We start from the raw sequence: 12,791 nt of genomic DNA, 5'->3' as shown, positions 1-12,791 counted from the left end.
ATTTTACAATACTCCCAAGTTTCATATCATCTGTAAACATTGAAATTGTCCCCTGCACACCAAGATCTAGATCTAAGATCTAAAGTAAGTAAAGTCGCTATGACCATAGGCTGCTTATCCCTTTGAAGGGGAGAGCTGATTGGTGGTAATTTAACCTGATCACCACACCTCAGGCGAGTGGCAAGGTTGAGAATATGAGGCCTTCATGAATAATCTCAGCCAGTACGGAATTTGAACCCATGCTGTTGGCCTCGCCCTGCATCATGAACCAGCTGTCCAGCCAACTGAGATAAACCAGCCCCAAGATCTAGATTATTAATATGGTCAGGAAACGCATGGGTCTCAATACTGACCCCTGGGAAGCTCCACTGCAAGCCTTCCTCCAGCCCAAAAAATATCCATTGACCATTACTCTCTGTTTCATATTGCTCAGCCAGGTTTGTGTCCCTTTTATTCCATGAGCTCTCACTTTTCTCATAAGTCTGTTGTAGGGCACTGTATCAAATGCCTTTTTAAAGTCCATGTGCACCGCCTAATCAACACACATTTTTCCATGTGACTCCTAATTCTATACCGAATAATTGTTTCTCGAAGCATCCTCGCCACTGAAGTTAAACTGACTGGTCTGTAATTGCTGGGCTTATCCGTACAAATATTTTTGAACAAGGACATAATATTTGCAATTTTCCAGTCCTCTGGCATCTCTCCTGGAGAAGACCACAAGATATGACCAGCGCTCCTGCAATTACCACTCTCACTTCCTTCAACTTCTTTGGATTCATCTCATCCGATCCCGTTGCCTTGTCAACTTTTAATTAACAACAGTCCATTCAATACTTCCCCCTTATCAATTTTGATCCGTTCTCGTGACAGAGTCTTTGCCTCTTGTCACCATGGCCTGTACAGCATCTGCCCCCAGGGTAAAGACAGATACAAAGTATTCATTTAATAGCTTAGCCATGCCCTCTGCTTCCATGTGTAAATTCCCATTTAGGTCCCGAATCGACCCTGCTCCTTTTAACACCCTCTTACTATCTATATGCTTGCAGCAAACTTTGGGATTCCCCTCTATGTTGGCTGTCAGACTTTTCTCATAATCCCTCTTCGCTTCTCCATTGTGTGTTTTCTTCTCCCTTAAACATTCTATATTCCTTTTGTTTCTCAATTGTATTTTGTACCTGACACCTGTCATAAACATACTTCTTTAAACATACTTCTTTATCTTACTTTCTATCTCTTTTTTTCATCCAGGGAGCTCTAGATTTGTTTAACCTACCTTTCCCTTTTGATGAAATATACCTTGACTGCCCGAACCATTTCATTTTTGAAGGTAGCCCATTCTTCAGCAAAGGTTTTCCACCAACCTTTCATTCCGGCCTATCCAGCTCAGCTCCGTTCTTGGCCCGTTGAAATCGGTCTTCCCCAGTTAATTCTTTCTCTGGATTGCCTATTGTCCTTTTCAATTGTCATCCTAAATCTTGCGATACAATGATCACTGTCTCCTAAATATTCCCCCACTGACACTTGATCTACTTGGTCCGTCTAACTTCCAAGAACCAGGTCCAACTGTGCATCCTTTCTTGTTGGACTGGACACGTATTGCTGTAGACAATATTCCTAAGCACAATCTAGGAACATTTGCCCCTCTCCACCCTTTATACTACCACTATCCCAGTCTACATTCAAGTAATTAAAGTTCCCCAGAACTACTCTCCAACAATGTACTTCTGTAATTTCCTTGCAGATTTGTTCCTCTACATTCTTCCCACCAGTTGGAAGTTGATAGACTACACTGAACAATTTAATTCACCTTTTTTGTTCCTTAGTTCTAGCCAAATTAATTCTGTCCCTGAAACCTCTGGGACATCCACTTGAGGCATTTAACTGCTTTTATCCTTAGAAGGCATTTGGGTTAGTCTGGCCCCTTTTCCTTCTTTTGTAAAGAATCACCGTCAAAATCTTTAATTTTGCCATTCCTGGATGGTGCCTTGAGGCTACAACCTTTAACTCTTCGTTGTAATAATGCTCATGGCATGCTCCCTGCCATTTTTCTAAAACTGTGGTCTAAAGTAGAACATTGGTGATTGGATAAATTATTTTGGCAATCGTGTCATCTGTTCATAGGTCAAAACACCTCTCTGATATGCCCCGGCTCAGTTGGTAGCGCTTTCACCCGAGTCAGAAGCTTGTGGGTTTAAGTCTCATTCCAGGACTTGAGCACAACAACCTAGGCTGACCAGTGCAATACTGAGGGGATGCTGCACTGTCAGAAGTGCCAGTTTCTGCTGAATGAGACGTTAAACCTAGCCCCGTCTGCCCCTTCAGACAGATACAAGAGAGCAGTGGATTTATCCCTGTTCTGGCCAATATTTTTCCCTCAATCAGCATCACAAAAAACTGATTCACCTGGACATTATCACATTATTATTATATGTGGGAGTTTACTGTGCACAGGTTAGCTGCTGTGTTTCCTACATTACAACAGTGACTAAACTTCAAAAGTACTTTGTTAACTTTTGTGAGGGCCACAGCAGCACGTGATTGCAGAGTTGAACAGAAAGTAACTTTGTTTACAATAATGTGTACAAAGTCCCCGCAGTTCACTACTGGTTATCTTTCTATTCGGTACCACACTGGCCAGCCCTAATGTACAGCTGCACTGCTAATGATTGTGCACCCCCCCTCCCCCACATTGGGAGAGCTCATATTCCCCAAGGATCATGGGGTAACCAATTGTCCCCAGCCAATAGGTTCCGGGCAGGTTATAACAATTAAAGCATTGTGGGACGCCCGGTGTTTGTGAAAAGCATTATAATCTTTTACCCCATTTTGAGTGAGGCCAGATTTTCTGATTGATTATGAAGTAACAGGAGCCAGTAGTAAATTTTGAACTACGAGAGCTATTTGTTACATCTGATTAGTGCTACTGACCTGATGTTTGGATCATCTGATCAAATCGGGTGGAAAAGTGTACCAGATGCCTTGTATTATGCACAATTGTAGTTTTGGGGTGGGGGGGGGGGGGGGGGGGGGGAGTTCAGATACTGACAGGTGCAAGAATGGGTTTGATACAATTTACAGTGCTCAGGGTCCAATAAAAGGGGAGAATAATCTACAAACTGTATATTTGCTTTGATTGGATGTAGAATTGATGTTATTGCTTGTGGTTGGAATAAAATATCTTTTTTTTAATACTGGCATGGACCAGTTGGGCAGGATGACTTGTTCCAGTGCTGTAAATTCTAAATTATATGCAAGTATAAGGCTGGAAAGTGGATACTATAAATCTCCCCACTAATAGCACAGTGGCAATGGAAATGAAAGTGCTGGCTATTCTGTGAAATATTCTGTGAAAGAATATATATAATTTTTAATTCTGGCCTCCTGGGGTGTAAAACTTGATTAAGTTATTTTTAAACCTAATTCTGATTCCCAGCAACAATTGGGAATAATCTGAGAGATTTTTATTTGCTCTACAGTCAACATTTGAAATGTGTTGCTGACTATTTTATAGACACCTGTTCAGCAACTCTCTTTATTTCTTGTGCAGGGAGGTCTCATCGGCCTTGTAGATTACCCAGATGATGATGAGGAAGAAGAGGAAGAAGAGGAAGACAGTGATGAAAAAGAACAATCGCCACCTTTAACAAAGAAAGCCAGGCTTGGATCCTAATGGTGATCCTCTTCAGCCTTGTCCAGTGACATTTACTGGCCTGCAAAAATCACCAGACTCAAAGGTGTCTGAACCATTCTGTCCCACACAGATAAATGTACTCGTGGAATTCTGCAGATGAAGTGCCAATCCAGCAAAGCAGGAAACAACAAAACAAAACAGATCAGAACAAAGGAATTGGAACTAGTTGACACTCAACTGTATCCAGGCTTTGACCTCACTCTACCCCCTTTCTCAGGGAAGGAAGATATAAAACAGCAGCCAGTGAGGGTGGAGAGTTTTCTGGTGCTACGAATTGTAGCAAGACCGGCTCATTTTGGTTTGGTCTGTAGCGGTGTGTGGGAAGGTCACTGGGAACCCGGAAGGACACCGTGTTGTCGAGCAGAATTTCCTCCCTGGAGTGCCAGCAGTTTTTCTCATTGTTCAAAGACCTGCCTTTCCATTGTATATTCAGGACATCGATGGTCACGATGAAAGAAAACATTTTAAAGGAACCTCTGTTGGGAGGGCTGAGAGTACACAATTTTTCTCTTTTTAATCTGTGCCCTTTAAAACTACATAATTTTTTGAGAAAGAAACTCCCATCCCCTCTGACTAAAAAGTGAATGGAATTTCTAGATGTGATCATTTTTGTTTCATATCTTGCATTTTCTTCAATTTTTTTTCTTGAGTGTACACTTAGTTGTTTAAGTATATTTGGGACCATTAAACAAATTTTGATGTAATGTATTTCCCCCTGTTGTATTGGAACCCGTCATTGCGTGTATTTGTGTGGGGATGGGATTTTTTACTCTTAACAGAAATTGTTCAGTTGTATATAAAGGTGGATGGTTGAATTTTCTTTAAAAGGCTGGTATATACTGACATATTTCATACAGTGGTATTTTGAATATTGGGCATACCCCAAATTCTTTCTTATGGATATGAAAACAAAATTAATTTGGCAATAGAAAAGTGTTGTGGTAAATGCCTGGTTGTTTACTGGGATCCACTGCTGTTTTTGACATACATTAATGTCTTGTACTTGGAGGTACAGGACAGAGCTTTGAAAGGTGCGCATACCACGGAACTTGAAAGTGTGGTACAAATAAGGAAGATAGTAATAGATATTAGGGGCATAGACAGGTTGGTGGAAAACGAGGACGCATGGCAGATATTGGCAGGAAGATTTTGGTAAGGTGAAACAATATAAGCTAAATTATACAATTTTAAAGGGGATGAATGAAGGAAGAGATCCTAGAATCCCTACAGTGTAGAAGGAGGCCATTTGACCCATCGAGTCTGCGCTGACCCTTCGAATGAGCACTCTACCCATATCCACTCCTCCGCCACCCCGCCTTATCCCCTAGCCTGCACATCCCTGGGCACTTGGGTAAGTTCAGCATGGCCAATCCACCTAACCCATTCACCTTTGGACCGGAGGTGTTTGTGTACAAAATCCTTGATGGCGGTAGAACTGGTTAACAAAGCAGTTAAAGCTTATGGGAACCTGGGGTATTACTAAAGCCGTGAAATTATGCTTAATCATACTTCAGGAAGGATGTGGTGGTTTTGCCTTGAGTTTGGGATGAGATATACTAAAATTGTCCCAAGGATAAGAGATTGCAGTTAACAGGATAGATTTTTCTCTATTGAGCAGAGAAGGCTAATAAATTTGATACAGAGATACTGTTTTGGATGAGCTGATATCAAAGGGCACAGCTTTAACATGATTGGCAGAAGAGGCGGAGGCAGCATAAGGGAAAAGATTCTTGGGAATTGCCAGTTATGGTTATCAGACTCATTTAAGATGAACAATCTGATAGAGTGGTGGGTACAAATTCAATAGCAGCCTTCAAACGGTAACTGGAAAAATACTTGGAGGAAATAAAATAAGAAGGATATGGGGGAAAAGCAGGGAGTGGGTCAAATTGAATTTCTCTTTAATAAAGCTACCATAGTCTCAAATTGCTGAAACCTTTTGACCTCTATTGTGGACTTCACCAGCCACATCAGTTTTAAATCAATTTCAAGTTAATTTGCATGTATCAAAGCTGTGTATACAAACTGATATAAGAGTTATTCACCTTTGGGACTGCAGCTCAAAGGGCCATCCTTTCCAAACCTGCAGCCCGAGGAAATTGCAAAGAGGACAAGCAAGTGAGTATAACATTTTTTTCCTTTTATTCTTTCATGGGATGCAGGCATCTCTGGCAAGGCCAGAATGTGTTGCTCATCTCCAATTGCCCTTGAATTACCTTGTTAACTGCCTTCTCAAATGAGCAAGTTAAGAGCCAAACACGTTGCTGTAGGACTGGAGTCACATGTAGACCATGCCGGGTAAGGATGGCCGATTTCCTTTCCCAAAGGGCATTAGATTGGTCCATAAGCAGAACTGAGTTGCCTTCGCTTCTAGTGCCCAAGTACCCGGATGCTATAATTTTGCCACCCTGGAAATGGTGCCAATGGGTGGGATTTTATGGCCTTTCCACCCTGCGGCACCTTCTTGTCCCTCCGAAGTTGACCCCCCAGCATCAGGTTACCCAGTGGCACGACCAGCGAGCAACTCAAATGGCCATTGACTTCAGGACCAGAAGATCCCACCAGCAGCCAATAGTGAGCCGCCTCCGCTGCCAGAAAGCCCGCCATGGGGTGGGGGAATGTTGAAAATCCCAGCCAGCCAATGTGTTTATTTTTAAAGCAATCCTAAGTAACGGAATTGTGCAGTGGGGACTTGGGCTTGAAAGCTGATTTTTATTATAGTTTCAACATGTGTGAAAGACCTTCAGGATTGTTAGCAACATCCCCCTCACATTGGTGCTTTAGCACAAGATCGGGAGAGTAGAATTTTTTTTTAAAAGCTCGGGCTGTTCTCATCGGAGCAAAGGAGATTTGAGGGGAGATGTGTTAGAGGTGTACGGCATTGTAAGTTGAGAAATAAACAAAAACTATTCCAATTAGTTGATGGTTTCACGTTTGTGCGACACAGATGTAAGACTTGGAGCAAGAGATGTAGAGAGGAAGTGAGGGAGAACATTTTTACATTGCAAGTGGTAATGACCTAGAGCTCACTGTCCATGAGGTTGGTGGAAGCAAAGGTGATGAATGATTTCAAAAGGACATTGGGAGGGTATTTGTGGGGCGGGATAAAGGTAGAAAAGTGAACAAAGCCACATTCATTGTATTGCCACCAGGTGTTTCAATAGAAAATGTTTTTACAACTGAGGAAGTTGCTAGGCTACTTCAATGAACATTGAGAATCAAATGTAGCAGATAGTATGGGAGGAGTTTACTCGCCTGAAGGACTTTAGTATTCCATCTAGACTACAATCTTTCTGCATTTCGCCCCCCCACCACTCCCCCTTGCTAGCACATAAATGGTTTGATTACTGCATTGTTTCACAATCCTTTGGGTTTCTAGCTCGGCTCCATAAATACTATATTGCAGTGCCAATTTAAATATCACATACAAAGGTAAATTATGAACAATGTATTTAATTGATTACATCAACTAAGCATGAGTTAATTGGTCTCTGTTCAAACATTTTTAAATGCAGATTCTACATCCAATATATGTACATTGACTGCGGTGAGTAACAACAGCAGTGCCCACAATTACAAGTTAGGATGGAACTTCTACGTGATGTCAGAATGGTTGAATGGCCTGGAATTTCCCATCCTCAGTAATTCCGCTACGAGATGTTCCTTTCTGCAGATTGGGGAATGTACAGGAGCCATGTTTTTCCATCCAAGACTTGCAATCAGTGAATTGCAGAACAATGACATTTACATTTATATCATGCCTTTAAGGCACTAAAATGTCCTCCAGCATTCCTAAGGGGGTGGCACGATGGCACAGTGCTTAGCACTGCTGCCTCACAGCTCCAGGGATCCGGGTTCAAATCCGGCCTCAGGTGACTGCGTGGAGTTTGGACTTTCCTCCCCTTGTCTGCGTAGGTTTCGTTGGGTGCTCTGGTTTCCTCCCACAGCTCAAAGAAGTGCAGATTAGGTGGATTGGCCATGCTAATTATCCCCTTAGTGTCCAAAACATTAGGGGTTATGGGGATAGGGTGGCGGCGTGGGCTTAAGTAGGGTGCTCTTTCCAAGGGCCGGTGCAGATTCGATGGGCTGAATGGTCTCCTACACTGTAAATTCTATGATTCAGGTCTAGTGATCTTATTCGCCCTTAAACATGTTAAACCCCTTTAAGATTTATTCTCCCGTCATGTTTATCCCATCCCATATTTTAGACTCCTCCTTAACTACAATGTCTTCACTCGTTTGTAAATTTAGACACGCAAAGTATTCATGATGACATGCTTCTGGCTTACAACTACAGCTGGCATTTATATATTGCGTTTCATACACTCAGGAGATCGCAGTGTTCGCTAAATACTTTAGCTATTCTGGTAATACTGTAAAGGAAATGTGGCTGCCAATGTGTGCAGAGTAAGGTCCCGCAACCAGCAATGTGATAATGGACATTGTGCCATTACGGGACAGAAGGAGGCCAATTGAGTTCATGTTCGACTATGTGGCAGTCCAGTTAGCTCCTTCTCCTGCTCTATCCCTCTAGTTCTGGAACTTTATTTACCTCAAATGCCTCTCCAACTTTTCAATTCATTGATCATCTCTGCCTCCACCAGCATGTTCCAAGTCATTGCCATTACTACTTAAGAAAGTTCTTCCTCACATCCTCCTGTATCTATTGTCCAAAACCTTAAATCTCTATCCCCTAGTCCTTGTACCATCGGCAAAAAGGAATAGTTTTTCTTTGTCTAACCTTGTACACTTCAATCAAATCTCCCCTCAATTTCCTTAGCTCCAAGGAGAACAACCCATTTTTCCAAACTAACTTTGTGGCTGAAATTTCCCCAACCCTGGAACCACTCTGGTAAATCTGCTCTGCACCCTCTCAAAGACCCTTGCATCCTTATTCAAATGTGGTGTACAGAGCTGGATGAAATACTCTAGTTGTGACCTAACCAGAGCTTTTTATACCTGTTCAGCATAACTTGACTGCTTTTTTTTCTACAAACCTCTATGAAACCCAAGGTCGCATACACTTTGCTTTCTACTTACCCAATATGTCATTTTTGTATACAGCATGGTGCCTAATTTGCCAGCAAGAGCTAGGCACATGAATCCCAGCACCACCTCAAACCCTCTGAACTTGCACAAATTTTGGAACTATTTCATTCAGTCTAAATTGCTCCCCTCCATCCTGCCTGTCAAAATGCATCACCTCACACCTCAGCATTGAATTCCATCTACCAGTTGTCTGCACATACTGCTAGACTATATAATGTCCTGTTATAATCAATTGATATCACCTTCCCTGCTTTCCACATCTCCAATTTTGGTATTGGCAAATCTTGAAAAATGTTACTCTCTATTAAAATATTAGTCATTTAAACATTTTTTAAAAGCACTGGTCCAAACACTGACTCTTGGAAAACACCACTGTCTGCTATCCTGCAGTCTGAAAAATAACTATTTACCACAACTTGCTTTTCCTTTAGTAAATGTTTTAATCCAAGCTGACCTTAGCAAGATAATATAAAAGGGAAAGTCACTGAGCTGGAACCTGAAATTTACACACAACTTTTTACTTTTTATTGACCTTAAGCAACTGATAACTTGCTGCAGTGGTGAAGAATCTCAGAGTAGCTGAGTTGTAACCTCATCTGCTGCTGAAACTCTCTTCCATAGATTTGCTACCACTCTGCTCTCCCAGCTAGCACCATACAGGCCCTTCGGCCCTCGATGTTGTGCCGACCTGTGAAACCACTCTAAAGCCCATCTACACTATTCCCTTATCGTCCATATGTCTATCCAATGACCATTTGAATGTCCTTAGTGTTGGCAAGTCCACTACTGTTGCAGGCAGGGCATTCCACGCCCATACCACTCTGAGTAAAGAACCTACCAATTTAAAGCTATGTCCCCTCGTGCTAGACATCACCATCCGAGGAAAAAGGCTCTCACTGTTGACCCTATCCAATCCTCTGATCATCTTGTGTGCCTCAATTAAGTCACCTCTTAACCTTCTTCTCTCTAACGAAAACAGCCTCAAGTCCCTCGGCCCTTCCTCATAAGATCTTCCCTCCATACCAGGCAACATTCTGGTAAATCTCTGCACGCAATACTCCAAATGCGGCCGCACCAGAGCTTTGTACAGCTGCAACATGACCTCGGCTCCGAAACTCAATCCCTCCACCAATAAACGCCAACACACCGTACGCCTTCTTAACAACCCTCTCAACCTGGGTGGCAACTTTCAGGGATCTATGTACATGGACACCGAGATCTCTCTGCTCATCCACACTGCCAAGAATCTTACCATTAGCCCAGTACTCTGCCTTCCTGTTATTCCTTCCAAAATGAATCACCTCACACTTTTCTGCATTAAACTCCATTTGCCACCTCCCGGCCCAGTGCTGCAGCTTATCTATGTCCCTCTGTAACTTGTAACATCCTTCCGCACTGTCCACAACTCCACCGACTTTAGTGTCATCTGCAAATTTACTCCCCCATTCTTCTACGCCCTCCAGGTCATTTATAAAAATGACAAACCGCAGTGGCCCCAAAACAGATCCTTGTGGTACACCACTAGTAACTGGACTCCAGTCTGAACACTTCCCATCAACCACCACCCTTTGTCTTCTTCCAGCTAGCCAATTTCTGATCCAAACTGCTAAATCACCCTGAATCCCATGCCTCCGTATTTTCTGTAGTAGCCTACCGTGGGGAACCTTATCAAACACTTTACTGAAATCCATATACACCACATCAACTGCTTTACCCTCATCCACCTGTTTGGTCACCTTCTCAAAGAACTCAATAAGGTTTGTGAGGCACGACCTACCCTTCACAAAACCATGCTCCCTTCCCCATCTTCCACCTCAATAAATTTGTGCATATCAAAGTTCTACTGGCCAAATCCTAAATCTCACCAAGTCCCGAATCAACTACCGCCCCATTGCTTGCTGACAAACAGTTGTGCCCAGTTGAGCAAAGTCTTGATTTTTAACTTCTGAAAACTCCCAAGTTAAATACCTCCCTAGTCTAGCCTCCCCTCTCTATGTAATCTCTCCCAGCCCTACAACCATGTGAAATCTTTTGTATTGTTCCAGTCTGCTGTCTTGCCCATACCCAATTTTAATTGCTCCGCCATTGACACCTGTGTCTTGAACTGCCCAGACACAAAGCTCTGGAATTCCCACTGATATTCTCGGTACCGCTTTCCTCTTTTAAGACGCTCCTTAAAACCTACCTCTTTGACCAAGCTTTCGGTCACCTGACCTAATATCTCCTGATGTGGTTCAGTGTCAAATTTTGTTCGATAACGCTTCTGTGAAGTGTGTTGGATATTTTAGTATGTTAAAAAAGCTGTATAAATACAAATTGTTAACTGGAAATGTCCTTTTCTCTCTGCAAGTTCTTGCACATGTGTGTTGTAGTGTGGTTGTGTTACTGCAAAAACTAGACTAACATTTCAGCAAGTGAAGAATTAAAGTCCCACTAGAACTTTAAGAATTTGAATTCAGCATAAAGTGTACTCCATTATCCAACAGATTTGAGTAGATTCACACTTGAAGAATGTCCAGCAAGATTCTCACTCTGTCCTGTTTAGGTGCAACCACAGGTTTATAAAGATGGTACCAGTAAAAGAGATTTTGAAGCTGTTGGATTGTTACTAAAACCCAACTGCTTCATGAATATCCTATAAATAATCTTTATTAGTGTCACAAGTAGGCATTTATTAACACTGCAATGAAGTTACTGTGAAAAACCCGTAGTCACCACACTCCAGTGCCTGTTCTGGTACACTGAGGGAGAATTCAGAATGTCCAAATCACCCAACAAGCACACTTTGCAGGACTTGTGGAGGAAACCCACGCAGAGGGAGAACGTGCAGACTCCACACAGACCGTGACCCAAGCCGGGAATCGAACCTGCGACCCTGGTGCTGTGAAGCAACAATGCTAATCACTGTTACCGTGCCGTACTTTAGGGGAAAGAAATCTCATCCATACTCAGTCTGTGACTCCAGTCCCAGAGCAATATGGTTGGTCCGAAATTGTTCGGTTAAGACTCCGCAATGAAATTATGCTGGAAAAAAGGCCCATGGTATTGTATCAAATAGTGAATGGAAAACGTTCAACACTAGACATCGCACTCATAAGAAATTGGATCAGGACCAGACCATTTGGCCCATCAAGACTGGTCTGCTCAATAATAAGATGGGTCATTTGATTATGGCCTTCACACCACTTTCCTGTCCATCCCCGATAACCGGTAAATAAAAAAATCTGTCTAACCCGTCCTCAAGTATATCGATGATTCAGCCCCCACTCTTGAGAAGATTTCCAAAGACTAACAATCCCCTAAGAAGTTCCTGCTTATCTCAGGCTGTCTCTCCTCAGCAGTTCCAGGGGAAATGAAGAATACTTGTCTGGGTGCTCCTATTCTCTGGAGGAAAACCGTGATTTGAAAGGCATCACAAAGGTTGGTTTGTTTCTATTTATACTGTTGCTAATTCTATGTTCATTAGTGACTATGCTTCAACAGTACTTTCTTACCTCTTAAAAAGTTTTGTTACATCCTGAGGTGAAAAGTGCTACATAAATGCAAGTCAAGCTGCCTTTCTTGGTTTTGAGTGGATAAAGAACTGGCCTTTAAAGCTGTTTGTCAGCCATTCAAAATACAGTTTTCCGAACTTGCTCCTGCCTTCAAACTGTGTTAAGGCAACCAGAGTTTGTGGGGAAGTCAACAACTTGCATTTACAAAGCGCCTTTACTCCCAGGGCAGTTCACAGAAGACAAACGGGAGTCAACCGTCAGAATTTAGGAAGGCACAAAAACAAGATCAGGTCATTTTGAAGAAACAGTTGAAGTTGGGAGGACGAGGGGGCAGCAAGGGTTCAGAGAGGAGGTTTGAGAGTGCGGGTCATGTGGACTCTGTCATCAAGCAAGGGATGCACAAGAGATCAAGAGTTAGTGCTGAAAGGTATGGGTAGGGATTTAGGATAGGGGGCGTAGTCTGTGGAGGTAAGTGGAGCAAAGTCGAGAAGGACACAGACTGGTAACGTTACAATCACTGTCACGAATTGTTAAATTTGGTGTGAACGGAAAAG

General features: G+C 42.6%; 1 protein-coding gene across 3 annotated transcripts in view; it reads left to right on the top strand.

Moving 5' to 3' along the window:
* smek1 (SMEK homolog 1, suppressor of mek1 (Dictyostelium)) overlaps window positions 1-4,537 on the top strand; it is a 141,172-nt gene extending 136,635 nt beyond the window's left edge. For all 3 annotated transcript variants that reach the window (XM_072494174.1, XM_072494168.1, XM_072494178.1), the window contains one exon: window positions 3,551-4,537. In XM_072494174.1, coding sequence (XP_072350275.1) covers window positions 3,551-3,673 — 123 coding nt within the window. In that variant the 3' untranslated portion in view covers window positions 3,674-4,537. The remainder of the gene's footprint in view (window positions 1-3,550) is intronic.
* The last annotated feature ends 8,254 nt before the right edge of the window (window positions 4,538-12,791 follow it).

This window comes from Scyliorhinus torazame, chromosome 2 (assembly GCF_047496885.1).
Source record: "Scyliorhinus torazame isolate Kashiwa2021f chromosome 2, sScyTor2.1, whole genome shotgun sequence".
In the NCBI taxonomy this organism is placed as follows: domain Eukaryota; kingdom Metazoa; phylum Chordata; class Chondrichthyes; order Carcharhiniformes; family Scyliorhinidae; genus Scyliorhinus; species Scyliorhinus torazame.
The sequence above is the reverse complement of the archived record's forward strand: the minus strand, read 5'-3'. Positions and strand labels throughout refer to the sequence as shown.